This window comes from Schistocerca cancellata, chromosome 10, assembly GCF_023864275.1.
Source record: "Schistocerca cancellata isolate TAMUIC-IGC-003103 chromosome 10, iqSchCanc2.1, whole genome shotgun sequence".
Lineage (NCBI taxonomy): Eukaryota > Metazoa > Arthropoda > Insecta > Orthoptera > Acrididae > Schistocerca > Schistocerca cancellata.
The window spans coordinates 808,083-835,416 of record NC_064635.1 but is presented as its reverse complement, the minus strand read 5'-3'; the positions used below and the strand labels follow the sequence as shown (position 1 = coordinate 835,416).

Genomic DNA, 27,334 nt, shown 5'->3' with positions numbered 1-27,334 from the left:
GTTTGTATTCCTTTTTGCCTGCTTCATTTACTGCATTTTTATATTTTCTCCTTTCATCAATTAAATTCAATATTTCTTCAGTTACAGGAGATTAGATGCAGTGATTTTTTTAAATAAGTGTTAATTGAAGGTGGAGTGGAGGAGAAAGTGAAGGAAAGCGAAGGGACTAGTGACATCAGCTGCATCGAGACTCGTCACGGAATTGGCGGTGGCGAGTTAAAATGTGTGCTAGACCAGGATTCGAACCTGGGGTCTACTACTTACTAAGTAGCTGCACTAACCATTGCGCCACCCGGAAAATGGTGTTTATCGCAACTGCGCAGGCGGTCTCAGCCGACCAACTCTCCCACACGATGCCACCTATCTGTAGTCTCTGTCGTGTCCTCCGTGCTCACTATCCTGAGATTCCTGCAGGAGGTTGGATGTAGTTGTGCACCTGTGCATGTAGTCGGATGATTTTGAAATATTAGAGAAATTTCCTGGTTTCTGTGGACAAGTACATATAATAGGCCGGGAACTGAGAGTGTTACTGTAACTGTTGCAATGAAACATAACATAACTAATAGTAAGAAGCTAGGATCATTGTACTTCAAAATGCGAAAAAATTTGATGGCTGTTTCAGGGCCCTTATAGGTGTCGTTTCTGATTGAACAATTTAGTGTAGCTGGTGGTTTTATGATTCTCTGTACATATGTATCCTGTGACACTTTTTCAGCATGGATTCCAATTCCAAAAATGGCTGTACTTTTAAATTTTATAAACACATTCTCTCACTTGCACATTTAAATGAAAACCATATAGCTTTTTATGAGGAATAAACCTAACTCTCCATTCAGTAGTAACACTTCCACTTAATGTTACTACGAATCTTGATTATGTGTTTTTCTGTAAGACTTAAACAATTCAACCAAATCCACATCAGTTGAAAAATGACAATAAAAATCACTCAAAGTACTCTTAAACTATTCACAAGTCATTTATATATTTCTCCTGCCAACCAAGCTGTAGTGTACTAAATTTAAATAGTCGCTCCCAGACAGATTACTTACAGTGGATTGTAAATAATTGCTGCTCTTAATGCTGGAAATCGATATTGTCTCTTCCCAAGATCAACCAACAATGTACTAACAGGTGACTTTTTGTTCAGTAAGATCATTCACGTGTTCCTTCAATGTTGACAAAGTTTAATCTGAGATAACTACTTCATCTGAATGCTTACATTGTTCTAAAATGTTTAGCCTTACACTAGTATCTTAAATTTCTTTTTGTACTTCCGCAAATTCTCATTATTCATTTGCCTCAGTCTTCACTAGGTCACACTGTTTCATTATCTCAGAATGTAATACGTTTTTAAAATCTAGTGTAATGGATTTCTCTTCTAGTATTTTCCAATTTTTCTTGACATGACTCGGTATTACTTTCTTGTAACTTGCTGCCCTGTTTGTCTGTTTCCTCCTTAGTAGTATCTAATTAGACATTTATTTCAGTAGTTAACTATCCTCTGCAGGGAACTTTTTCATACCTAACACTTTATTGTTGTATCTGTCAAATCAGCATTGGTTTGCCCTCTCTCTGCTTTCAGATCAGTATGTAACTCAGAAATAGCTTTTCAAATTTTGTCCATGTTTATTATTAATCTTGACTTACATTTTAGAAAGCAATGCTCGAAGACACATCCCTAATTCATGACAGTTACCAACACTTATTTAGTAATCCACACTTTAAAATGAAATCGTAGTCATTTAGCTGCCTGTCACACCGTATCTCGCTGCGTGGTCATCAATCGCCCACCACAGTTGCTCACTATGACTTTTAATTGCATGTTAGCAGCAACAAATTTCTTCATAGTATCTGTGGTAGTGCATGGAGTGAAGTGCACACTTCCTTTCTGCATTTTGTTATTTATTGGGTTGCCAGGAGCAGCATTACAATTTCTCAATAATTCTTAATGTAAAATGGATTTTTCGCCCTAAGTAGTTTGTTCCAGTAATATTCCTAATTGATTTTTATTTGATATTTCTTATTTCATTACCCTTTATGGTGTCATTATTTTAATCTCTTGTGAAGTTTAAGTATTTTCTTCACTTCCAGTAATACACTTGACCTGCGTCCTGCACTCGGGGGGCCACAAATGATGTGTGTCAGCATGGAATAAGAATTTTAGTACAATAGCGGAGCCTTATACACTGTACCGTAGTTTTTTGAGATGCTGTCTTCTCCACTACGTTTGCCACAAATGAGATGTTTAAAATAATTGAGCTCTTGTTAACCTTTCATTATTTTCTGTTTTACATTTTTGTTGTTTTGGACTTCAGAACCCTCTGCTCTTGCATTGCTGTTAATAATTGTTACACCATCTTTCTAATTTCTACCAAATAACATGGGGTATTTCAGAAATTTTAATATTTTCTGAAAGAGTTTCAACTGTTTCTCTCTACACTTTGGAATGCAGCGCATCTCTGACACGGGCTGTTGATCCTCAACGTAATTGTTTCTGCATCCGAACAGGTACTTCTTCTCGCCAAGTTGCTGCGATCACCGTCTCGTGTCAGAGATGCGAGCCTTCCTCCAGTAAAGCTCACCTTTTTCAAATGAAAATAATAAGCCACACAACATCTGCACTGTTACTTATGACATCTTATTTTATAATTCACAGTTGCGAGTATCGTCTGTGGGTACAGTATATGCACCATTCCTGTGGAGTGATGTGTATCACCATGTAGCTATAACAGAAATAATTCGTGGGTATTGATTTTGTCTGACTGTAAATACAACCACAAAGTTATCACAGAAAGAAAAGTAGAGAACTTAAAACACGAGCTGTAGGTTTCTTCAATGATAGCATATCCTTGTCTACACATCCACATTTTGTATTCAGGTAAAGTTTTCAAGGCTCTCAGCTGCTATAAAATGGTTTTCAGGTCTTTGACTACACAAATTTTCAGGATGCCCACGGTATTTGGAGAGTTATACTTTGGTCCGCTCTTCTCGCCCAGGAAATGGAAAGAAATGGCCTTACCAAAGCATCAGAAATACCCCAGAATTTGACACAGTTGGACAGCTGATGAGCTTTTGTAGGAACCCTTCTTCTGTCACAACTTCCCGTTTACCGGAAAATAAAAATTACACTGTCTGTGGTGTGTTGTTTCCCTGCCACTGCTCAAATAGTTCACGTAATTAGCATTCGAGAAGAATTTTAAATAAATTTGCAGTATGAAATTATGTGTATTGTGTTTCAGAAGTATACATTTAAACAAACATAGCATTTGCTAGACCAAAGCACAGTACAAAAATACAAAATTTTATTTGACAGGTTCGAGTTCTGGCTCCGGTATCACTCCTGCTAAAACTGCGGAGCGATGTAAGTACTGGCCCGCGTGTCGGTTGGGCGGAAAGTGTGCCTTCCATCACCCGACTCAGACATGCAGGTAGGTGCGGCCCAGACTGGCTCCTGTCATATTTTGTCAACTTCTCAAAATTGCTAGTGAGTTAGATAGTTACTCCTTAATGTTTATAACTAGTGTAACTTTTTTCCCCCCAAATACGTTACTGTCTTAGCTTATAGTACATTTTCCAGATAAAAAATCTTTGTTAACCTTGTCACATAAAAAATACAATAATCCCTCATAATTTTATGTGTTTTCCATTGTTTCTTAGTTGGTTCTACATTCTCCCCTTGCAAATAAACGAAAGGTAGTTTGTGCCTTCTTTCTGTGCATCTTTTGTTTTCTTGCAGAAGTCCTATGCCCAAAAACCAGTACAGTAACCATTCTGTTTGTGTGTGTGAGGGGGGGGGGGGGGTCTTCGGGTAACTGCACAATGATTGCCCAATGACCATGCAGGTGTCGCACTGTTGGTGCCTGTGGTGGAAACTCGCCCCGCAAGCCAAGTAGTGTGTGCACATCGTGGCTGAGGCACAGGGACCCTGGGCAGTGGTTTACTGGCCAGGGAACTGTTACTGTGGCTGGGTGGGGAGAGCTCCCATTCAGAGTGGATGGTAGTGTTTGGAGTGGGTGGTAATGTGGTGGAAGATTCGTGTGTGAAGATTAGACTTTCTTCTGCTGGCAGCCACAAGGCCCGAGCAGTCTCTTGAGGTGGGAAAAAATATTATAATGCAGAGAGATCCGACGCCGCGATGGTTCCTTCCCTGGCTACGCCGTGGGAATAGGGACAACCCAGACGTCTGGAAGTGAAATAATTCCCACGGTACTTGATCTGTACTCAGACTGATGGACATATTTCTGCTGCAATCAAACGATTTCCCCCCCCCCCTCCTCCCCCCCCCCTCCACCCCCCTGAGAATATTGAAGACAAAGCTGCACAGTCTACGTCTCTTTGGGTGTCTGATCGTTGAAATGTCATACCTGTGACCATTGCTCCACACACAACTTTGAACATGGTCCAAGGAATAATCTTTCACAGAGATCTTGCACTTCAAACAGATGAGGAACTCTTGATCCCCAGCAGCAAGGTGTACGTTTTATTAGACGTGTACAAAAAGGTCCAAAGGATAATTGCGCAGATACAGGTACCTTCATCTGAGCCTTTGAAGAGTGTTTCTTCTTGGAGAAGGTTAAGGTCAAAGTGTACAGGTGTAATGTGAAACTTTGTCCCACAATGTATGAGGTTGTTCAGATGTTTGCACTTTGGGCATATGTCTTCCCACTGCACGGTGGACAGTCACTCCATACATGTTATCAGTTTGCCCAGTTTTCAACAAAGAGCAAGAGATTCAGGAATATAAGCCTATTAACCATCTGTTTTATACTAAGGCACACACAAGAAGTGAGAATGCCTACAACATCTGGATATGACAATCTTAAAATCAGTTATGCTAACATGGCCATTGCACCCCCCATTCCCCACCTCCACCCCCGACCCCACCCCTATTTTAACCTTCCCAAACTAGATCTTCCACCATCCTTCTCTCCCACAGTTCGCACAGTACCAGCTTTGGGAACCACTTCCCACATCTGACTGGAAATCATTCTCCTTCAACATCTACTGACAATGGGACTCCCTCTTTGTGGCAACCCCAGACTGGCTCATGCCAAACAGTAGCTGAAGAAACCACGCGGCTCTCGAGTCTCGAGGCTGTCCGCTCTTCATCTGTCCCCGCATTTAAATTTCAGATAGCCCCTCAGATGAACTTTGCCATCAAAGGTTATGAAGGAAAAAAACAAGAAGAACTGGGTGAGGTTCCTCCAATGCCCCCAGAGGTGCCAGATCCCCACAGACAGTTAGATTCCGAACTGATGTTTGTTGATGAGATTCCGTCCCCTCTCGTGACAGGCATTGATCCTGCAGCACTAGTGGCCCTCCTAGCCCCTTCGTACTCGAATTGATCACCGGTCGATTGATCGTTTGGTGTGATTGTAATGGGTAGTACTGTTACCTACCAGAACTACAGCACCTTATTTCCTATTCTTCTGTCATTGGCATAGCTCTGTGAGAAATGCAGTTCACTGGTGACCATTCTCCAACATTCTGTGGCTATCTTGCATTCTATCAAAATCACATTGGTCCCAAGAGGGGACCAGGAGAGATCTGTGCTTCGGTTCGTACAGATGTCGGTGAATGAATTGAAATTTTCACTCTGCAACAGAGTGTGCACAGATATGAAACTTCCTGGCAGATTGAAACGGTGTGCCAGACCGGGACTTGAAATTGGGACCTTTGCTTTCACGGTCACTTTCATATCTGTGGACTTACAGGCTACCGACTTTCGGCAGCGGTTCCAGGTCTCGTCCTACAGGGTGGTCCGTGTACCGATTCGTCAGTTCTCGCATAACACTTCGTAACTCACTTCACAATGGTGTTGCCGTCCTCTTCCTGTCTGGCTACCTTTTTACTGCAGAGTGACGAGTTGAAGACAATCCGTTACATTTCACTCCTGACTCCTATAATGAACCCTTCACTGACTGGAAACTACTTCGGGTTCCCGTCTCTATCCACGACACGGGCCCAGGCCCTTATTCAGTTCCCAATCGTAGGATCCGACATCTTAATGTTCCCCAAAAGCGACATCTCCTCAGGGTCTCGAACCCTATTACCTCTGAGGTGCCTTCCCGTCGTGAAGGCGAGATAACGTAGTTTTCTCGATCCTCCAACTGGGAAAGAAAGTTGCCGGCCGATTAGCCCGACCGACCTGCTCCGTAATCTGCTTGCTAGCAGATTATACCGGATTCTCAGATCTTTGGGCTTTTTGTCCCCTTCTCAGTGTGACTTCCAGGAGGGACAACTGGCTGTCTCCTTACGAAAACTTTTTCTAAATGCGAACGCCTCGTTGCTGTCTCTTTTGATTTGCATAAGGCGTATGACACTATTCGGTGTCGTCACACTTTACTCACTCTGCGTGACGGGGGTTTTGAGGGCCTCCGTCTATTTTTATTTGTCAGTTTTTATCCCACAGACTGTTCTGGCTTAGAGTCAGCACTGAACTCTGTTCTACACGGGTTTGAGAGAACAGTGGCGCGCAAGGCTCTGTGTCGAGTGGTGTCACACTCTTCCTCATTACTGTTAATGTGTCGGTGACCCTGTTGGGCCCCCGGTCACTTCCGGATTGTATGTCGGAGATTTTTCCGTTCGGTACAGCTCCCTCTCGGCAGTCTCTGCCGAATGCCAGCTCCGCGGTGCCGTCCGGAGGGCACCTGCGAGGGCTCTTTTCCTCGGTTTCCAGTTCTCTCCTACAGAAACACGAGTTGTGCATTTCTGTCGACTTGCCACAATCCGTCCTGACCTGGAATTCTACTTACGTACCCAGCATCTGGACGCTTTAGCACAGTCCTGTTCTTCAGTTTCCTTTTTGGTAAAAAGCTGATCTGGCTACCCCCATATACGTCACCTGAAGACTAGCTGCATTCGGCAGCTTAACACTCTCTGCTTCCTTGCCCACACATCTCGGGGTGCAGACCGTACTGATCTTTTTCTCGTTTACCCGGCCCGGTTTCGTCCCAATTGGGCTGTGGTTGCCAGGTTTATGTATTGGCAGCCCCTTCAGATTTAAAACTGTTGGACTTCAGTTTATAAGGTGCCAACTTTCGGCCTCCTATGCAATCACCATTCGACAGTCCCCGATCGTCCCACATATCCCATTGTCTTTACGTACTGAGGCTGTCGTCATCCCGATAGGTGCTGTCGTGTAGGACTACTGGTCAGAGTGCGTCTCCCTTCCCTCTGCCGAGATCTCCGTCTCCCCTCCCCGGATTGTGCGTCGTGTGTTTTCTCGCACATTCCCTCCCAGATGGTGCCCGAGCCACGGATTACGATCTCTCTCTTTCGAGATCCTGAGTCTCCACCACTGCCGTGATCTTTCACCGTCTGTTACATTCGGTTGCTCGAGAGTTCCGGGATGCTGTTGTCTTTTACACTGACAGCTCTAAAACTGTGTGTCAGATCGGATACGCTTTCACATCTTCTGTCAGTACAGAATGCTATTCGCTTGCAGGAATGTGTATTGTGTTTATGGCCAGAGCTGACGGCCCTCCATTTTATTAAACGTGCCTCTCTCGAATGTGTTTTAATATGTACTGATTTGATGAGCAATCTCCAGGAAATTGACCCAAGCTATTCTTGCCACCCATCGGTCTCCACCGTTTGTGACCTGCATACTGACCTTTGTCGTGCTACCTGCTCAATTGTCTTTATCTCTGTCCCGAGCCGCACGAGTACTGGGGGTCTGCCGTTTTGCCGAGGAGCAGTTATTCGCTCACCGTTCAGTTTGCCGACCCCGGGCACAACTTTGTGGGTGCACACGAGATCTCCACTCGTTAGGAAACGGAATGACATCTGGTGGTCTACTGCCCCATCTAATAAATTCCGCACAATTGAGGAGACTACCGCAACGAGGTGCTCCCCTTCCTCTTCTCTCAGAAGGAACCCACAGTCCTATGTCATCTCTGTGTCAATCGTACCAGGTTAACCTGTAGTTTCCTTTTGTGTAACAAGCTGAGCCCACATTTGGTTGTGGAGTCTTACACACAGTAGCTTATATATTGGTGGAATGCTCCCTCCTTTCGGGCCTCGGCATTAAGTACGGCTGTGAAAGTGGGTTTTACTCTCGATTAAAAGGTTTTTATCTGTTTCTGGAGCAGGGGCAGGATGATGAGGGACAGAGAGTTTCCTGCCTTATGCCGAGTATAGGGGATCCTCGATGCTGCCGCCTCGACTCTACTGTTCTTACATCACTCTTTTACTCTGTTTTAATCAATTTTAGATTCAGTTTGCCTCCTTTCTGCCACGTACAATTTTTTATTTTGGGTGTCTCACTTTGTCGAATACTGGGCACTCTCAGTTGTAATGGTGGAGGGGAGGGACAGCTGTGGCTGGGACGTTTCCTGTCGCACGCAGAGCCTCGGCCACACCTACCTGCTGACTTGTGTGCTCCGTGGTCACGTTTTTATTATTGACGGTACAAAAAGTGTCCGTTACAGAAGCCGCCTTGCTTTTACTGTTACAAATCTCCCAATTAGATCAGAAACCATTTTCCGTCGGTTTCTCTACTTACGGATGCATCACTCTTGGATCGAGGGACGGATGACGTTCTCATTTGGTTCCTTTCCCCGCTTCCCTCCACCCCCTCCAATGAAACCGACCAGTTGACTGTTTCGAAGAAAATATACTGTGTCGAATTTTGTGAAAGAGGTTTTTGTTTTGAACTCTGTAACCTCCTCTGTGTAGAATTAGTAATTAGAGTTGGTACTTCTTGCCAGACGCAGTATTCCGCAGAGTGGTTACATCTGACGAGCATTCAAAAAGTACCCAATTAAGTGGGCCACCGGTCGTGCTGTTGCTGCATCTGTCTCATACCTGTGGGGTTTTCACTGTGCTGCAAATCGAATGGTATCTGTCCAAAATAGTACACCTTTTCCGTTTGGTAAGTCGGCGACAAAATTTGTGCTTTTGGTGCAAACAGGTGCTAGTGTAGTTTCCAGACAGTAGAAATGGCACAGTGACGGGCATGCCACCGGCACGGACTGACAGACGGTGTCGGACCGCCGATTCGAACCGTCTCGCACCTGTCTGTCGAGTTTATGTGCAAATCTTGTGGGACTCTGCCCTTCGCCACTCCTGTTCGCCAGGTCTGCACGGCCGCCACTGTCAAATCGCATGTCCTACAAGATGAGGTGTATGACAGAGCCGATCCACACGGCCTGCTTCTGATCCGGACTCACACACATACTGACATCCACTTCTCGTACGTTCGCACCTTGCTGTGACCGAGGAGTTACCTGTCGACACCATCCTTTCGCCACCCCTGTGACTATTTATTTATGCTCCAAAGTGCACAATACTTATCAGACTCTGTATCAATTTTGCAATGTCTCTACAGAACAAGCAAAATGTGGAATTGTACTCGCCACTTCATCTGACGTCTCTATATTTTCCAGGGCATCATTTGAGATCTCCCTGGCAGTGAGACGTTCTCTAATGAATATACTTCCAAAGTTTGCTCAGCCAATTCTTAAGTAGACAATTGAAGAAGTGAGTAATGCGGATGCACAGTTAATTTGAGAAAAATTAGCTCAGACGACAGTGAAAGAACAGAGGATGTCCAGTTCCAGAGTTGACTGCAATTCTAGCCTCTTGTATTAGCAGGATGACAGAATTCTAGTAGTACAGTTCACAGTTCTGTGCAGTCTGGGGAGTTGAAAATAGGCACAGGATCTGAAATATGTGCTATAAATTGAAGTACAAATAAATATTCCCTGCGGAGATGTAAGACTGATGTTAGAAAAGTATTCGGTACCGTTTACTACACGTTCTCGAAGTTTGGAATCTGTCCGGTGTCTCCCACTCCTCCTTTTCTCTTCCTCTACCTCCTCTCTTATCTAGGATCCTCAAATTTTCCAAAATGTTGGAGTAGCAATATCTGGATATAAGACACTGGCAGAATATGTACCTCTGCTCATCTACTGAGTCACCTTTGTTTTCCAGGGTATTTCCAGCATGCAAGTTTGGTGAGAAGTGCCTCTACATCCACCCCAACTGCAAGTTCGATGCGGCGTGCACACGGAGGGACTGCCCCTACACTCACTCGAGCCCGCGGCTGAGTGCGGCTGCTGCTACCAGAGGTGAGAGCTGATCACAAGTACAGGTATTTTTTGGTTTTAATTATCTGTCGAAAGAAAATACTGCTGTCAATAAGGAGTGTGTTGCATCGAGTGAAAATAATGACATTTGAGAAGTGATCTGCCAGGGATAGTGGTGTTCTGATATTCCACAAAAAATAATACAAAAGAAATGTGCAGAATTCATTATGTAGTGTAAGTGTAGGGAGACAGTTCCCCATAAATGGACTAGAACTTCAGAAGTCAGGCGAGACACTAGCTCTCTCTCCATACCTTGAGAAATATACATTAAAATTATCACATGCAGTGTATAAGAAACACTGTTGTGATATCAGACAAACAAATTGTAAACAGCTGTGCATCCGTCGCTAGGAGATTTGCCAGCTGGAGAACAAATTACAAAATGTCAATTGTTTGGTAGACCTCGGTTCACGATTCCGTCAGTGTGGACTGTGTGATTTCCATCCCTTATTTTGTCTCACACACTTGTGTGTGACACCCTTTATAAATTTGAGCAGCTGCGAATGTTTGCAGCAAGCCACAATGAAGATGTTTGGAACCTTTTTAATTTGTTTTTGTCTGCATTCAAATCACTGTTGAATCGAAACAGTGACTTCTGTGAATGTGTAAACAGTAGATATATGCCACTACATCTGTTCTGAGCTGTGAAATATGCCTCATAAATTTTTAGACAGCTTTTCAATTAGCTTCATGAAAATCAGTACCGAATACCCCCGATAAATGAAGTGCCACTTTGACACCTCATTGTAATGAAGAACACGAGTGTACACTGTAGTTTCTACTGGACTTCAGCCGGGTAGTGGGAGTTCTGAAATGAAAGACTATGTGGGTGAGGGAATTCCAAAAAACAAGAACTGTACACAGTGACTTTTCATGCTTTCCCAACAGATCTGTTGCAAATACACACATCTGAACAACCTTAGTTTTTACTGTTTGTGTGTAGAGCAGACAAACTTCAGCAAGAAATAAAACAACTCAATACAGCAAGTTTGAAAACAGATCTGAATGCTGAGTATAATAATAATAATAATAATAATAATAATAATAAAATAATGTATAAACGATGTATTGAAAAGACAGTACTAAAATTGAAGAACCAAGTTTCGGGACCAGTGTGGTAGTTCTCCCATTTAGGGCAGTTTGAAACAATAACTCGATAGGCAGCAAATGAATAAATGTAGGAGTGGAGAGTAGAAGTGGCCCGCAGTGCTGCTGCCGAAGTAGGTAAGGTTTCTAAATTTAAGTTTCTCGCATGCTTGGAAAGGAATGTTTACATAAAGTGCATGTTACCAAAGGAAAGTTAACAAAACGATCACAAGGCAGACAGAAGGGGAAAGCATTCTTGTGACGTATGGAAATGGAATAGAAGTGTGTGAAACGTGCAGTGAGGGGAACGTACGGAAGGATGACCGAGGGGGCTCTCCGCGGGGTTCTGGTAACAAAATACTGAGACAATGACATTTTGGAACATGTGAAAAGACATTGGAAAACATTCAGTAGGAATACGGATGGGCTCTGGTAACAAAATACTGAGACGATGACATTTTGGAACGTGTGAAAAGACATTGGAAAACATTCGGTAGGAATATGGATGGATATCGTCAAAGACTGTAACCCATAGAAAAGTGTAGATGGCGGCGACTGAGAATCTTCGTTTATTACTTCGACGAAGATTTTTCTTATGACAGCTGGAGGCATACTCGAACCGCCGTATGTGAATGTGAACAAACTGGAGGTCAGGAGTTAAGTGTTTTGTGTTTTGCACTTTTCTAATAAGAGACTTTTTCAAATAAAGGAAATTCACATCAGTGATTAAATGAAATTCATGTCTTCCGAATATGGGAGTTAAAAACTCTTTTGTGCAGTCGTTCTCCCCTCGATGTGTCGACTGTAAACATTCCGGATCCTCGGCACTGCACTGCCCGCACAGACTTCACAATTGCTGTCCGGTTTCTACAGTGATACCTCCCAACTGAGTTTAAACAATTCATTATCACGTCGGCATTTGAGCCGCCGCTATCCTCTACTTCTCATGTTATTCGAATTCCTCATACACTCGGCCTGTGAATGGACCCTTTGGCACCTCCTTCCTTTCCCTTCACTGGTGTCGTGCTCTGGTAGTGTTTACTGCGCGGAGTGTTTACCGACCTCTGTCACGTCCGCAGGTTCTGCGCAGTCCAGCAGTGGCACGGCGGTCTGCCGCTTCTTCCCCGGTTGCACCAACCCGGCCTGCCGCTTTCTGCATCCCAAGGTAGGTGAGCCCACACTACTGGATCTTGCAGTCTGCATCTCTTACTATTCATTCTTCACCTACATTTTGTAATTCTATTATTCTATTTTTTATGTATATGCTAGTAGAAAGTTTGCCGATGACATTGCAATCGGCGAACTTTCTACTAGCATACACACAAAAAATGGAATAGATGACATAGTAATTCTATCAGAGACAGCAAAGGACTTGGAAGAGCAGTTGAACGGAATGGGCAGTGTCTTGAAAGGAGGATATAAGATGAACATCAACAAATGCAAAACGAGGATAATGGAATGTAGTCGAATTAAGTCGGGTGATGCTGAGAGAATTAGATTAGGAAATGAGACACTTAAAGTAGTAAAGGAGTTTTGCTATTTGGGGAGCAAAATAACTAATGATGGTCGATGTAGAGGAGATATAAAATGTAGACTGGCAATGGCAAGGAAAGCATTTCTGAAGAAGAGAAATTTGTTAACATCGAGTATAGATTTTAAGTGTCAGGTAGTCGTTTCTGAAATTGTTTGTATGGAGTGTAGCCATGTATGGAAGTGAAACGTGGACGATAAATAATTTGGACAAGAAGAGAATAGAATCTTTCGAAATGTGGTGCTACAGAAAAATGTTGAAGATTAGATGGGTAGATCACATAACTAATGATGAAGTATTGAATAGAATAGGGGAGAAGAAGACTCTGTGGCACAACTTGACAAAAAGAAGGGACCGGTTAGTAGGACATGTTCTGAGGCATCAAGGGATCACAAATGTAGCATTGGAGGGCAGCGTGGAGGGTAAAAATCATAGAGGGAGACCAAGAGATGAATACACTAAGCAGATTCAGAAGGATGTAGTTTGCAGTAAGTACTGGGAGATGAAGAAGCTTGCACAGGATAGAGTAGCATGGAGAGCTGCATCAAACCAGTCTCAAGACTGAAGACCACAACAACAACAGTAGAAAGTAGAGAATATTAACCAACAGTGGCACAAGGGTGGATCTCTGTTCTTACATGATGGAAGTTGAGGACCATATACATTCTAATTGCTTAATAGGCACTGGGAGAAGAAGTGGGGAGAGGGTAGTTTTTAATCTTGGTGGGACACAGCACGTGCACCAGTCTGTCGCATTTGCTGTGGGGAAGCTATCGGGGGCTTTGCAGCACCCCTCTACCTCCTGTGATTGTCCTACTGCATAGTGGGAGGATGTGCCAATGTGCCTTCCAGATCCCCCCCCCCCCCCTCCCCCCTCCGGGATCATAAAAACCAACGGTTGCTTCATCAGGAAAGAGGGAAGGAGAGGGAAAGACGAAAGGCTGTGAGTTTTAAGGGAGAGGGTAAGGAGTCATTCCAATCCCGGGAGCGGAAAGACTTACCTTATGGGGAAAAAGGGACAGGTATGCGCACGCGCGCCCACACACACACACACACACACACACACACACACACACACACACACACACACACACACACACATATCCATCCGCACATATACAGACACAAGCAGACATACGTAAAGGCAAAGAGTTTGGGCAGAGATGTCAGTCGAGGCGGAAGTACAGAGGCAAACATGTTGAATGACAGGTGAGGTATTAGCGGCAGCAACTTGAAATTAGCGGAGGTTGAGGCCTGGTGGGTAATGGGAAGAGACGATATATTGAAGGGCAAGTTCCCATCTCCGAAGTTCTGATAGGTTGGTGTCAGTGGGAAGTATCCAGGTAACCTGGATGGTGTAACACTGTGCCAAGATGTGCTGACCGTGCACCAAGGCAGGTTTAGCCACAGGGTTATCCTCATTACCAACAAACACTGTCTGCCTGTGTCCGTTCATGCGAATGGACAGTTTGTTGCTGGTCATTCCCACATAGAAAGCTTAACAGTGTAGGCAGGTCAGTTGGTAAATCACGTGGGTGCTTTCACACGTGGCTCTGCCTTTGATTGTGTACACCTTCCAGGTTACAGGACTGGAGTAGGTGGTGGTGGGAGGGTGCATGGGACAGGTTTTACACCGGGGGCAGTTACAAGGGTAGGAGCCAGAGGGTATGAAGGTGGTTTGGGGATTTCATAGGGATGAACCAATAGGTTACGAAGGTTAGGTGGATGGCGGGAAGACACTCTTGGTGGAGTGGGGAGGATTTCATGAAGGATGGATCTCATTTCGGGGCAGGATTTGAGGAAGTCGTATCCCTGCTGGAGAGCCACATTCAGAGTCTGATCCAGTCCGGGAAAGTATCATGTCACAAGTGAGGCTCTTTTGGGGTTCTTCTGTGGGAGGTTGTGGGTATGAGGGGATGAGGAAGTGGCTCTGGTTATTTGCTTCTGTACCAGGTCAGGAGGGTAGTTGCGGGATGAGAAAGGTGTTTTCGGGTTGTTCGTGCAATGGTTCAGGGATTCAGGACTGGAGCAGATTCATTTGCCACGAAGACCTAGGCTGTAGGGAAGGGATCGTTTGATATGGAATGGGTGGCAGCTGTCATAATGGAGATACTGTTTCTTGTTGGTGGGTTTGATGTGGACGGATGTGTGAATCTGGCCATTGGACAGATGGATGTCAACGTCAAGGAAAGTGACATGGGATTTGGAGTAGGACCAGGTGAATCTGATGGAACCAAAGGAGTTGAGGTTGGAGAGGGAATTCTGGAGTTCTTCTTCAGTGAGAGTCCAGATCATGAAGATGTCATCAATAAATCTGTACCAAACTTTGGGTTGGCAGGCCTGGGTAACCACGAAGGCTTCCTCTAAGCGACCCATAAATAGGTTGGCGTACGAGGGGGGCCATCCTGGTACCCATGGCTGTTCCATTTAATTGTTGGTATGTCTAGCCTTCAAAAGTGAAGAAGTTGTGTGTCAGGATGAATCTGGCGAACACACACACACACACACACATACACACACACAAATCCTAACTCAGGCCAACATTTATGGCTCTTCATTACATTTATATATTTATTTTCATGACCACTTCCGTGGTTCTTCATTATTACCTATACTAAAATACTTATTAAACAGACATTATATAAAACAGGTCCTTACAGAAACTACTGAGCATAATTCAGGCCAACTTCCATAGCTCTCAAATTCATCATAGACAACTTCATTCAAGAAAACATAAATTACTGACAATATTAAATACACTTAAGTCCACCTCTCTTTGGCTTTCAAGTCATCTCATTTACATTTATGTTAGTTTTGGTCAGTATCTTAGTTCACTATTAGAACAAATGTGTCAATATAAGTTTGTGTTTGGTTGAAAAACTGCTCTGCTGATCACCTACGCCAGGGATAGGAGGGAGGATCATTGTTGCCTCAGTCATCTAATCACTCAACAAGTCCGTAACTAGACGGTATCATTGTGAGTCCATACAAGGGCCTGGGCAAGAATGGGAAGACTGTCTAAGGATGCTGTCAATGGTTTAACCAAGAAACAGTGCTGGGAATCGGTTGTGCTTCTTCCTCATGCCAGGGAAAAAAGAGGGAAGCATTGTTGCCGCAACATTTCACACCACTCAACAGGTCCGTTGGTAATGTTAAGTGGCAGTACAAGGAATTGCAATGGGTTGATAGAAAAGTGTTCCTTTTCTTCCCCCAAAGGGGTGGGGGGAGCGAGGGTGCATAGATTAAAGAGACTGTTAGGTGACAGGTTTACGAAAATGAAAATTGAAGGAATATACTTATTAGCTGGGCACTCTGCGGGCGCTAACCGCAACATGCAAGACACACAGCCCTGGAGAAATTTGACAGGACGGAGAATAAGGTAGTAATCCAGTGAAGTTACTATGGTTTTAGACTGCTTTCTGAATGTATGTCTTTAAATCAATAATGTTTCTTAATCCAAATAGTTTGTGACTTCACATACTCTGGACTATAGGCATTAGAATACGGTTCCTCTATTACTCTGAAGGGTCCTATAACTCGTCTGTAAATTTCTTAGTTTCAGCTGTAAGTTTCTTAGATTTTTCCTTAGACTTTACTAGCACCAGGTCACCAATCTGAAAGCCCATCGGACTAGCTCTTGCATCATGTCTCCTTTTTCTTTCCAATGCCTTTTTTCTAATATTGGCATGAGCTACCTTCTTCTTTTCTTCCATAGCCAAATCTGTAATTTTAGGGAATTCTACTAAATCAAATAGGATGTTGTTAGGTCTAATTACTTCCTCGACACCAAGTAATTAGCCCATTTTGAGTGCTTCTTATGACAGTATGTCCTACAGAGATGGTTAAGTTGTGTACTCTGTTTTCCTTACTTAAACATTCTTCAAAATGCTTAGATATAAACCGTGGACCATTATCTGACAAAATCACTTTTGGCACACCAATTTCGACAAAATAGTCTTTCTCTAGTTTACTTAAAGTTACCTTAGAGTTAAACTTCTTAAGCAGATAAAATTTCACATGTTTAGTAAATCCATCTACCAGTATGAACACATACTCATAACCTCCTCTTGAAACAGGTAGTGGGCTGAAAAGATCTATTGCTACTTTTCACCAATTTAAGATAATCATCCTGATTATGTTCTCATCTAAGGTTCTTACAGATGCGTTTAATCGGTCCCTCTTCCTGTAGCTGAAAGATTGCAATCAATATCTCATCACAATTCATGTTCGTCACAGGATCCACCTCCTGCTCTTTATTCTTTACACTTCTGAATAGCACATCTGCCACTACGTTTTCAGCACCCTTTACATACTGTGTTTCAAATACATAGACCACCTCCTGAGTCTATCATGTTTGAGCTGACAAGTATTTAAATAAGTTAGAGCACCATGGTCCGTAAAAATCAACACTTTATGTCCTAACAGGTATTGCTCAAACTTTTGCAAACCAAAAATAACCACTAAAGCTTCCAGTTTAGAGATGCTGTAATTTTTCTCCACTTGTTGTAACAATCGACTTGCAAATGCGATAATTTTGTGGATATGTTCTTCTCCAACCATCTCTGTCTGGAACAATTCTACCCTCAGACTGTAACCACAGGCATCTGATCCTAAACAAAAAGGTTTGGAAAAGTCAGGATGATCCAAAATCTGACTGTCCAGTAGTGCTTCCTTAGTTTTTCAAAAGTGGTTTGACATTCCAGGGTCCACTTACAGGGAATATTTTTCTTCAACAATTCCCTTATACAAAAATCTTCAAATCGTTGCCCTGCCACAAATTTTCTATAAAATCCAAATAAACCGAACATTCCATTTAGTTCCTTCATGTGGTCGGTGCTACATATTCCCTAATAGCATTTATTTTACTTGTATCGGGCACAATTCCTTCCCAGGAATTTAATCTCTTTTTGACAAATTCTGTCTTATCTAACTTCAATTTCACCCCCCCTCCCCATTTTAATAGCAAACAGTGCTCTTCCCAAGTTGGAGTCAAAATCAGTACATCATCCATGTAAACAGTAATTAGCCTTTTCAATTATCCCCCAATTGAGCATTTTCTGTATTAAGTCTCGAATGGCTTCCCTATGAACTTCTAGAATGGCAAATAGTTTTTAGAAAAAATGTGCATCTTCTTTCACGGTTAAATAGTGTTCGTAATTTCGAACTAATCCAGGCTGATCTGAAAATACCTCACAATGTTTATTCAAAATTTGTCTTAAATCGTCCTTTTGTATATCACTTAATTAAGTAAGTTTCTCTAGTTTTTCATCTATCCTGATTCTGCCATTTTCTAGTTTGGAAGGATCCACTTCTTCCCTTTCACCATATTCATTATAGCCATCAATTAAATTAGCAGTCCTACAGAGACGAATTGGAATGTCACTCTGTTCATTGTTTATATCTGGTCTTTTTCCGATAAATGGAATAATTACAGGTTTTCCTTTTATTCTTATAGTTATATCATTAGTACTAAAATTAACCCATTGTAGTGTTACCTTTTTATTTTATTATCTCTTCTTCTCATTAATTATTGAAACAACATCGCTTTGTAATTCAGTTTTAATTTTCACCAAAAGCACATTCAACGTCGCCGAATAATACACGTCTTTCGTCTCCAGACAAGAGAGAGAGAGAGTCATCCATCCGTTCTTAAAAACAAAAAACTACGCAAAAGTAAAAAAGAAGAAAATTATTTATAAAATCGGTCGCTGGCGCAGCGCTCTTCTGCGTGCGCGATCGTAAATTATAACTTTGCGGAAGTCAAAGTACCATTACAATGCCTCCTCTACTGACAAGCTCCGCAAGCGAGCGTGGCAGTATAGAAAATTTACATAGATACATACATATATGAGAAAATAAGAAATTTACATATTACAAAAAATATTTCTGAGCACAATGCGCTTTGCATATCAGTCTTTGTATACAGTCTTTTTGGTGTGTATCTTCTTTAGGAGTCGTAACATTAATGTCTTTGAATTGCAGCGTATTATCGTTGCTTAGCGCAGCGTTTGAATTCAGTTCACATGATTCGTGTTTACAATGGAATTAATTCGAACAATAAATGTTTCTATTATATTGCTCCAATGTCTTCAAACGTAGTATCGGATTCTGAGTGTGTGTGTACTGCCTGGATCTCTTACGTGTGACTTGAAGAAAATCCAAAGTTTGTTCAATCTGTCAACACGAAATTGTGATCTCCAGCAGTCGAATTTTGGTGGCGTCTACCGGGGTATAAATGGTCAATGAGGGCACAGGAAACACCTCACTGCCTACGACAGGTGATGAGCTTGTCTTTTACACCAACCTGAAGACCTGCCGGCTTCCACAACACCATACACTTCAAAGCATATTGACACTACGTAAATATTTCTTGACCAGTGTTCCATCACGTTGGTTTCTTCTTTGCATTTTCAGTTCCATTTATATGAATCATGTGCTACATGCACAAGTCCTTTGCAGTTCATTAACATCTCCTTAAAATACATTTCTCGATACAATAAGTACATGAATATACAAATATTTCCAATTAATCATTACATGAGATACATTGTTGTCATATAGTACATATACAGAATTAAATGAAAAATATAGTCAATTTTTTTTTTTTTTTTACATTCAACATCATTGTGCTGACATGTGAATTACATTACATTTAGATTGAAATATACATTTTATTTGTTAGCTCATTCTTTTTTTATTTTATTTATTTATTTATTTTTTTCCGTTACACTTGCAACATTTGAAGATAATTGTGGCAACTCGCTAGAATATTCAACTTAAAATTCATCTTGCCTCCTGGAATAAAATTTACACATATTTCAAGCTTCAAGACAGCCCTCTGTAGGAGGATAGGTTCATGGGATGGTTGCTGACTACTTCATAAATACTAGTAAAGTGATCCCCTACAATGGACGTGCTTGTGGAGAGGGTCCTGCAATATCTAAAGAAATTAGCTGTAATGGCCTCTTAGGTATGATTGGGTGCAATTCATTCATGCTTGTGCGATTAGAATATTTGGCTTTCTGACATATGATGCATTTCCTAATATTACTCAATACTCTTCGCCTTAAATTTGGAAAATAGCAATATTGTATAATCTTATCTGTACATTTGGTTACACCATAGTGTCCCCAAGTTCTGTGTGTAAATAAAATAAAATCATCAACATGAGCTTCAGGTAAGCAAACACACCAATGCTGTGATTCAGGGTTTCGTCGGTGAAATAATACTTCTTTGTGTAACGTGTAATATTTTTCAAGATGTGGGTCTGTTCCTGCACGTAATTTATTCTTTATCTGGATCCACCTGGGATCATTGTCCTGCAATATGGCTAACTTCCTGCACATGTTTTTGTAGTAAGGTGCAAATGTACCGTCATACATGAGTAAAATTTTAAAATCTGATGTTTGTTCTGTCACATCTGAAAATTCTTGTAGCCCTTGTGGCAAACGAGATAGATCATCGGCTATAATGTTGGATTCTCCTTTTATATATATAATATCAAAATCATATTCTTGTAGTGATGCACACCAGCATGCAAGACGTGGATGTAATAACTTGCATGATAGCAGGAAAGAAAGAGCTTGATGATCAGTATAAAGCTTAGTACGTTTTCCCCATAGAAAGTAGCGAAACTTGCCAAACGCCCATACTATGGCAAGTGTTTCGCGCTCGGTCACTGAATATGACTTTTCGCATTCAGTGAGCGTGCGGCTAGCAAAACTTATAGGTTTGATGACTGTTTGTTCATCTTCTACATGAATTTGGAATAAAAATGCTCCGAGCCCATAGGAACTTGCATCTGTTACTAGGCAAAAGTCTGACATCATGTCAGGATGACATAACAACGGTGCATTAACTAAAGCATCCTTAATCGCTTCAAAATCTGTCTGACAGAACTCTGTCCATTTCCAAATATTATTTCTTTTGAGTAAAGATAGAAGATGTGGACTGTTAAGAAGGTGGTAGGGTACAAATTTCCTGAAGAATGAAGATAGACCAAGAAAGGCTTTGAGTTGTTTACGATTCTGTGGGGATGGAAAATTCTTTATTGCATCAATTTTTCTTGAGTCTGGATAAATGCCTTCAGTTGATATGATGTGACCAAGGAATTTGATTTCTCTCCTCCCTAATTTCGTCTTTGATAAATTGATAGTGACACCTGCATCAGAAAATTTAGTCAGAAGTTGCTTCAAAAGATTTACATGTTCATCCCAAGTAGTGGTGGCAATGACAATGTCATCAGCATAAACTGTGATTTGCGATAACAATTGTGGTCCAAGAACAGCATCTAAGGCTTCGATAAATACTCCAGCACTCACTCGTAGACCAAAGGGTAGAACACAAAATTGATAACTACGTCCCTCACATAGAAATGCAGTGTATTTACGACTGTTTTTATGGAGGTTCACCTGCCAAAATGATGAGCGGAGGTCGATATTGGTTAAATACTGTACATTATGAAATTTTAAAAGTTGTTCTTCCAAATTAATAGGTCGTGTGTTGATTGGGATTATAACTTTGTTAATTTCTCGTGCATCCAGCACTAACCTTACACTACCATCCTCTTTATTAACTGCTAGGATCGGACTGCAATATGGTGAATGTGACCTTTCAATGATACCCCAAGCTTGCATTTTTTCAATCTCTTTCAAAACTGCGGGTTTCTTTGACCAAGGAATATTATAATATGTTCTACAGTATGTTTTGTGTGGTTTAACATCCATCTCATAAGTATAGCCTCTAATAATTCCAGGTTTCTCCACAAATACCTCAGCAAATTGCTGCAAAACTTCAAGTAATTCAAGTTGTTGTTCCTTCGTCAGATATTCAGATTCTGTGCATTTCTCATATAAATCATTAGGTTTAATTCCCTGAGATACAGCTTCATTAAAAGTTAAATCACATGTGTTTATTGCTGGTGGATACACAAAATGTAACTGTTCAAATTTACCTTGTTTACTGTTTAAGTTTTTACCCTGTGTTAACTCTATTGTCAGTTGTTGTTGGTTTACGGTTAAATGACATTTCCCTTTTCCTAAATCTATGATTGCTTGATATTCATTCAAAAAGTCAATTCCTAATATGCAGTGCATAACTAATTTGTCTACTACCAGAAAACTGTAATTGAGTGGTATATTTGAAAATGTGAAGTTAATTAGCACTTGAAATTTCACATTCTTTGATTTGTTACCGGTGGCACTTATAATGTGACAATTCTGTACTGGCAATGTTTGTATGTTCATTATTTGTTTGAGTTCATTATATAAGGACATTGAAATGACACTTGCTGCTGCTCCTGTATCTAACATTACTTCCACTTCATAACTACCAATCATAACTCGTGTTATAGCCTGATTAATCTTCTTTGTTTTACTGGTACTATTAAAATCTACATCCTGATATAATTCCTTTTCTATTTTCTTACTGTCATCATATCGGAGAAAACAAATCGTCGGTTCCGTTGCGCTCTGCTCCCTACTGACCGTAACTCGAGCGCTTAGCTCGGTCGTCGTTCGTTTTCCGGCAAATTCGGTTGTTGCTGCGGGTTGGGTTCATTGCCCAACTCAATAATATTTACATTTCTGTCGCGCGTCACCCAAGTATCAGCTGTTTGGTTGTTGACATTACCCCGCGTCGCATTGGGAGTTCCGTTAGGTACAAATTGAGGGTTGCTGTATTGCATGTGTCGTGGCGGTTGTCCATTGTGATTTCCCCATACATTATTTCGCCCATGACTGTAACTGGTGTTGTCATTACTGTTATTCCTGCAATACATGTTTGGATGTTGTTGGATGTTGTTTCTCTGAAAATATCCTGGATGGTACCTGTTATCCTCTCTTTGATCTCTATAATTTCAGTTCCTTCTTCTGTTGTTGTTATTTTGAATATAACTGTTATTGTTCTGATTGTAATTATTGTTCGGATAACCATTATAGTAATAATTACTGTTTCCTTGCCAATGCTGCGAGTTGTTTCTCCTAATATTGAATGGATTTGTCCCAGTGTAGTGTGAATTGTTTCTTTGAGTGTTTTGTTGTGGTGTCGGAGGCGGATTCCAATAGCCTCTGTCATTTCTGTTGTGCGTACGCGAATTGCTTGGATGGATCCGATACAATTGATTGAAATTCCTGATCTCATCTCTGTAAACAACATCTATCTCATCAACATAACTGAAAAAATTCTTTATGTTGTCCTCGGACACTCCTATTAATTTATCACGGTAAGGAAATGGTAAGTGGCTTTTAAGTGTTGTAATTACATCTGGTAAATCTGCTGGTTTTGTCCAATATAATGTTTTGTCTAGGTAGCGTTCAAAGTATTGTCGTAAAGTCTCTTTCTTCGGGTTGTAAATTTCTGGATTGTATACTTCTCGTTTTAAACTTTGCTGTTCTGTGATCGACCAGAATTCCTCAAGAAATGCTTGTTCAAACTGTTCAAATGTTAAACATCGTCTTTTAATTGCTGCTCCCCACTTAGCTGCTCTTCCACGTAACAAATTTGTAACATATCGAATTTTGTCGGCTTCTAACCAATGTCTCGGGAAAATACCATCAAAAGAGCGGATGAAAACAATCGGATGCACTTTGTCTTTCTCATCACATGAAAATGTCTGAAAGTATCCATGTCGTACTAATGTTTCATCAGCTACTCCCGATGGTATTATGGGTCCTGTATTTTGTGTCAAACTGTGCATAGTATGTGGTGATGTCTGATAGTAATTTTGATATTGTGGTAGCATTGAAAATGGCTCATTGGGATTTGTATCACTCATTGGTAATTCTATTTTCGGCTGTGTGCTGGGTCTAGCATTATTATGATTCTCATTTATGTTTTGGTTGTCTGTTATGGGTTTTGGTATCACTGACGAACTTGGTACTACATTCTCTTTAAGTTTACGTACCTCTTTCTGAATATTATCTGTTTCTCCCTTTACTTGTTCCTTTGTCTTATCTAAAATGATCTGTGTCATTGTCTCAAACTTCTCATCTAAATAATCATCACATAATTTGCATTCATGTACAAGTTTTTCTGCTAGAGTTGTGTCATTCTTTAAAGATGCTACATCTGCTCTGTCTTCAAGCTTTTCTAACTTTTCCTGTAAGGATTTCTGCTCCAATGTTACATCATTTAATCTGTCTGAAAGGTCTGTAATCGTCAGGTGTAAGTGTTCTTGGTTTGTTTTTGCGGAATTGTGTGACTGTCGTAATTCGTCAACTTGGGTACTGGTTTTCTGTTGTTCAAAAACTACTGTTAACAATTTCTCATTACATTGTTGTAAGTCAGTTTTTGTCTCGTCACTGAATTCCACAAATACCTTTTCTTGTCTCATAACCTTGTCTGATAAGACAGTAAATTTCCTTTCAAGACTACTGGTGGTTTCTGTCAAGTCGGCAATTTGTCTCAATTGTTTTTCAAAATTTTGTTTTATGTCCCGTGTCAGTTCATCGAATTTAGTGTCAAATCTTTTGTCTAAAGTGTCAAATTTTCTGTTTTGGTCACCAAGTAACTTCAGAATCTGGTTGAGCATGTCAGAGTCCTGTGTCTTAGTTTCGTCATTTTTTCGTGTCCGATTGATGTCTGGTTCTGAAGTTGACGTTGTCAGTGTCACGTTTTGTCGCGTAGTACTCACTCTCCACTCGCCTGTATATCTGTTTAAATATAGGGGTTGTTGTCTTAATCGATCCGGTAAAATTATATCTTGAACATCCTCCCTATTAAGTTCAATATTCATTTGACTGTTGGACATGTTTTGCAATGTGTCACTTTCACTAAGCTCGTCCGCGGAAACAATTTCTACGCGTCTAGCGTCCATCTTGCGATTTTCATAATTAATTGCAAATAAAATTTTCCAATGGTAAAAAAAATTTTTTTTTAATATGATATGTTGAAATCTGAAATTTCTCTTATGGAAATGAATATTGCTATATGATTTCTAATTAGAAATTGAATTATAAAATTGGCACTGAAATTTCCCTCTCACAAATAAATGACTGTGAATATGCGCTTCACTTATCATTTGCAATAATAGTAGTAAATCAGTTTTAACTACAAATTGAAAAAAATAATTTCGAAATAAATGGATCGGAATAAAGGAAGTACAGATGGCTGCTTGAAACTGGAAAAAATGTAAATTGCTGTACTCACCATTTTTTCTTTGTCAGTCTTATGTTGCAAATGTAGCGTCAAATATACAGTTTTCAATCCAAAATTTTTCTTTCGCGTCCGTGCAAATTATTTTATGGAACGTTATCCTTTTTCCTTTTTTTTTTTTCAAATTAATTTCCTCAACATGAAAATGAAAATTAACACAAATTAATAACAGGAAAACAATATTGTTGTAAATTTCATGCACGTAACATTACAATTGAAATGAATGAGACTTAGTCCAAATTCATTTTCTGATGCTATTAAGTGGTTAGAATTAGATAAAATGTCCAAAATTTATAACAACTGCACTTGTATCAAATCCAAACTGTACTTGTATCAAATCCAAACTGCACTTGTATCAAATCCGAAGATTGCACGTCCTGTCACCAGGACGCCAATTGTAGTGTTACCTTTTTATTTTATTATCTCTTCTTCTCATTAATTATTGAAACAACATCGCTTTGTAATTCAGTTTTAATTTTCACCAAAAGCACATTCAACGTCGCCGAATAATACACGTCTTTCGTCTCCAGACAAGAGAGAGAGAGAGTCATCCATCCATTCTTAAAAACAAAAAACTACACAAAAGTAAAAAAGAAGAAAATTATTTATAAAATCGGTCGCTGGCGCAGCGCTCTTCTGCGTGCGCGATCGTAAATTATAACTTTGCGGAAGTCAAAGTACCATTACACCATCCTTCATACTTATGCAGGAAATCGGCACGTGCCAACGTTTCCACACTAAGCCCATTAATAATTAAAAAAGTCATTACAGTTTGTACACCACTTATAGTAACTGGTAACAGTATATCCTGATTAACCACCTTTTTACTTTTACCTGTGGCCACTACAATTTTTACGCCACCAATGGGCATTATAACTATTTGTTTACTCTTTGGGAGAGATTTACAAAATTCTGTGATACAGCACACACTTTTGAACCACTATCAATTAGACCAGGAACCTTTTCTCCAAACACAATTACTTCAATAATCGGTTGGCCCACATACTCTCTTCTAACTACAGATTCAGGTTGTTCTAGCAATTCATGCACCACTTCTCGTCTGTCAAAACTTACCCATTCAGTGGAAACTACACTTAGCTTAACTGAATCACCGTGTACTTCATTTAATGTGCTGGCATTTACTATCTGATCCATTGTAGACAAATCAAAACACTTCTCTAACATTTCAACCACCATTTCTGTTTCTGCAACCCTGTTCAAGGTATTGTCAGAATTACTTAAATTACCCCCTTCTTCTTCTCCTTCTGATTCTTCCTCCTCACTTTCTGTAATTATTTGATTCAGCCTATTCACCACCTCCTCATGTATTTTCTTAGTATTACTTCCACCATTTATAGGTAGCTTCTTGTTTGTTTTGTAGCACTGATTCACCCCACCCCACCTCCTGAGCTGAGTCTTCACTCACAGTACTTAGTTCCCCTTTAAGATGGTTCTGGTTTTCCTTACTATTACTCTCCTCTGCCCTCCTGAATACATCACCATTACTTTCTAAACACTGTTTAACAAGAGCTTTCTTTACAAATGTTTTCGCCACCGAGTTTAATTGGTAATGCTTGTGTCTGCGAACACCAGCGTCCTCGCAGACTCTTTAACAGTTTTCCTGCCATGTGTTGTTGTTGCCTCTGATGTTCCTTCCATCTGACAGGTGACGCTCATCCATTACATCATTGGCTCACAGCTGATTGCAATCAAAATACTGTACTGTCACTGTACCTGCCTCTAGCATTACCTCCTCTTCTTCTGTCCCTATCCCGGTAATTATTACCTCTTTGTACACTTATTCTGTTTACATTGACTTCCGTCCTACTGTCATTATGTCTTACGGGAGGTCTATATTCTTTTCTGTTATTTTCTTCCTCTTTCAAAATGTTTTTGACCCTCTCAAGGTAGTGAACAAATCTGTCAATGTCATCCCTGGGTGCAGAAACGATTTTATTCTGCCAGTACAGTGGCAACTTATTTTCAATGCCTGTGATTATCTGTTCTATCTCAACTTTTGAATTTAAATAAGACAGTGTAGTCACCCACTTTTGCACAAATCTTTTAATTCTATCTTTCTTAGGATCACATATTTCTCCCAACCATAACTTATTAAAAACTTCTATTTGCTTTCTCTTACCCCAATATTCTTCAAAGAATGCCTGCTTAAATTCCACAAGACTGTCGTCTTTATCTGGAGCTAAGTCTAGCTTCCCGTACTAGATTAGAAGTAATGAAACCGATTTGTTTATTTATTGTTCCACACTTTAGGTAACACATCTTCAAAGTCACTCCAGAATTCTTTCGGATGAACGTTCTTATTTGGTTCAAATTTCTGAAATTGGCAATGTGTTACATAGGCAATTTCTGTAGATTCCACAACACTGTTAGACAATAATACAAACATTATGGCTGTTACCATTCTGTTCAACTTTTGTTAGTCTACTCTCGTAGTTACTTAATTGTTCATTCA

The 27,334-nt window shown here is 40.7% G+C and overlaps 1 protein-coding gene across 2 annotated transcripts in view; it reads left to right on the top strand.

Annotated features, from left to right (window-relative positions):
* The window catches only part of LOC126106905 (zinc finger CCCH domain-containing protein 14), a 239,044-nt gene that overhangs the window by 186,902 nt on the left and 24,808 nt on the right, over positions 1-27,334 (top strand). For both annotated transcript variants that reach the window (XM_049913322.1, XM_049913321.1), the window contains 3 exons: positions 3,314-3,428; positions 9,937-10,073; positions 12,257-12,342. In XM_049913322.1, coding sequence (XP_049769279.1) covers positions 3,314-3,428; positions 9,937-10,073; positions 12,257-12,342 — 338 coding nt within the window. The remainder of the gene's footprint in view (positions 1-3,313; positions 3,429-9,936; positions 10,074-12,256; positions 12,343-27,334) is intronic.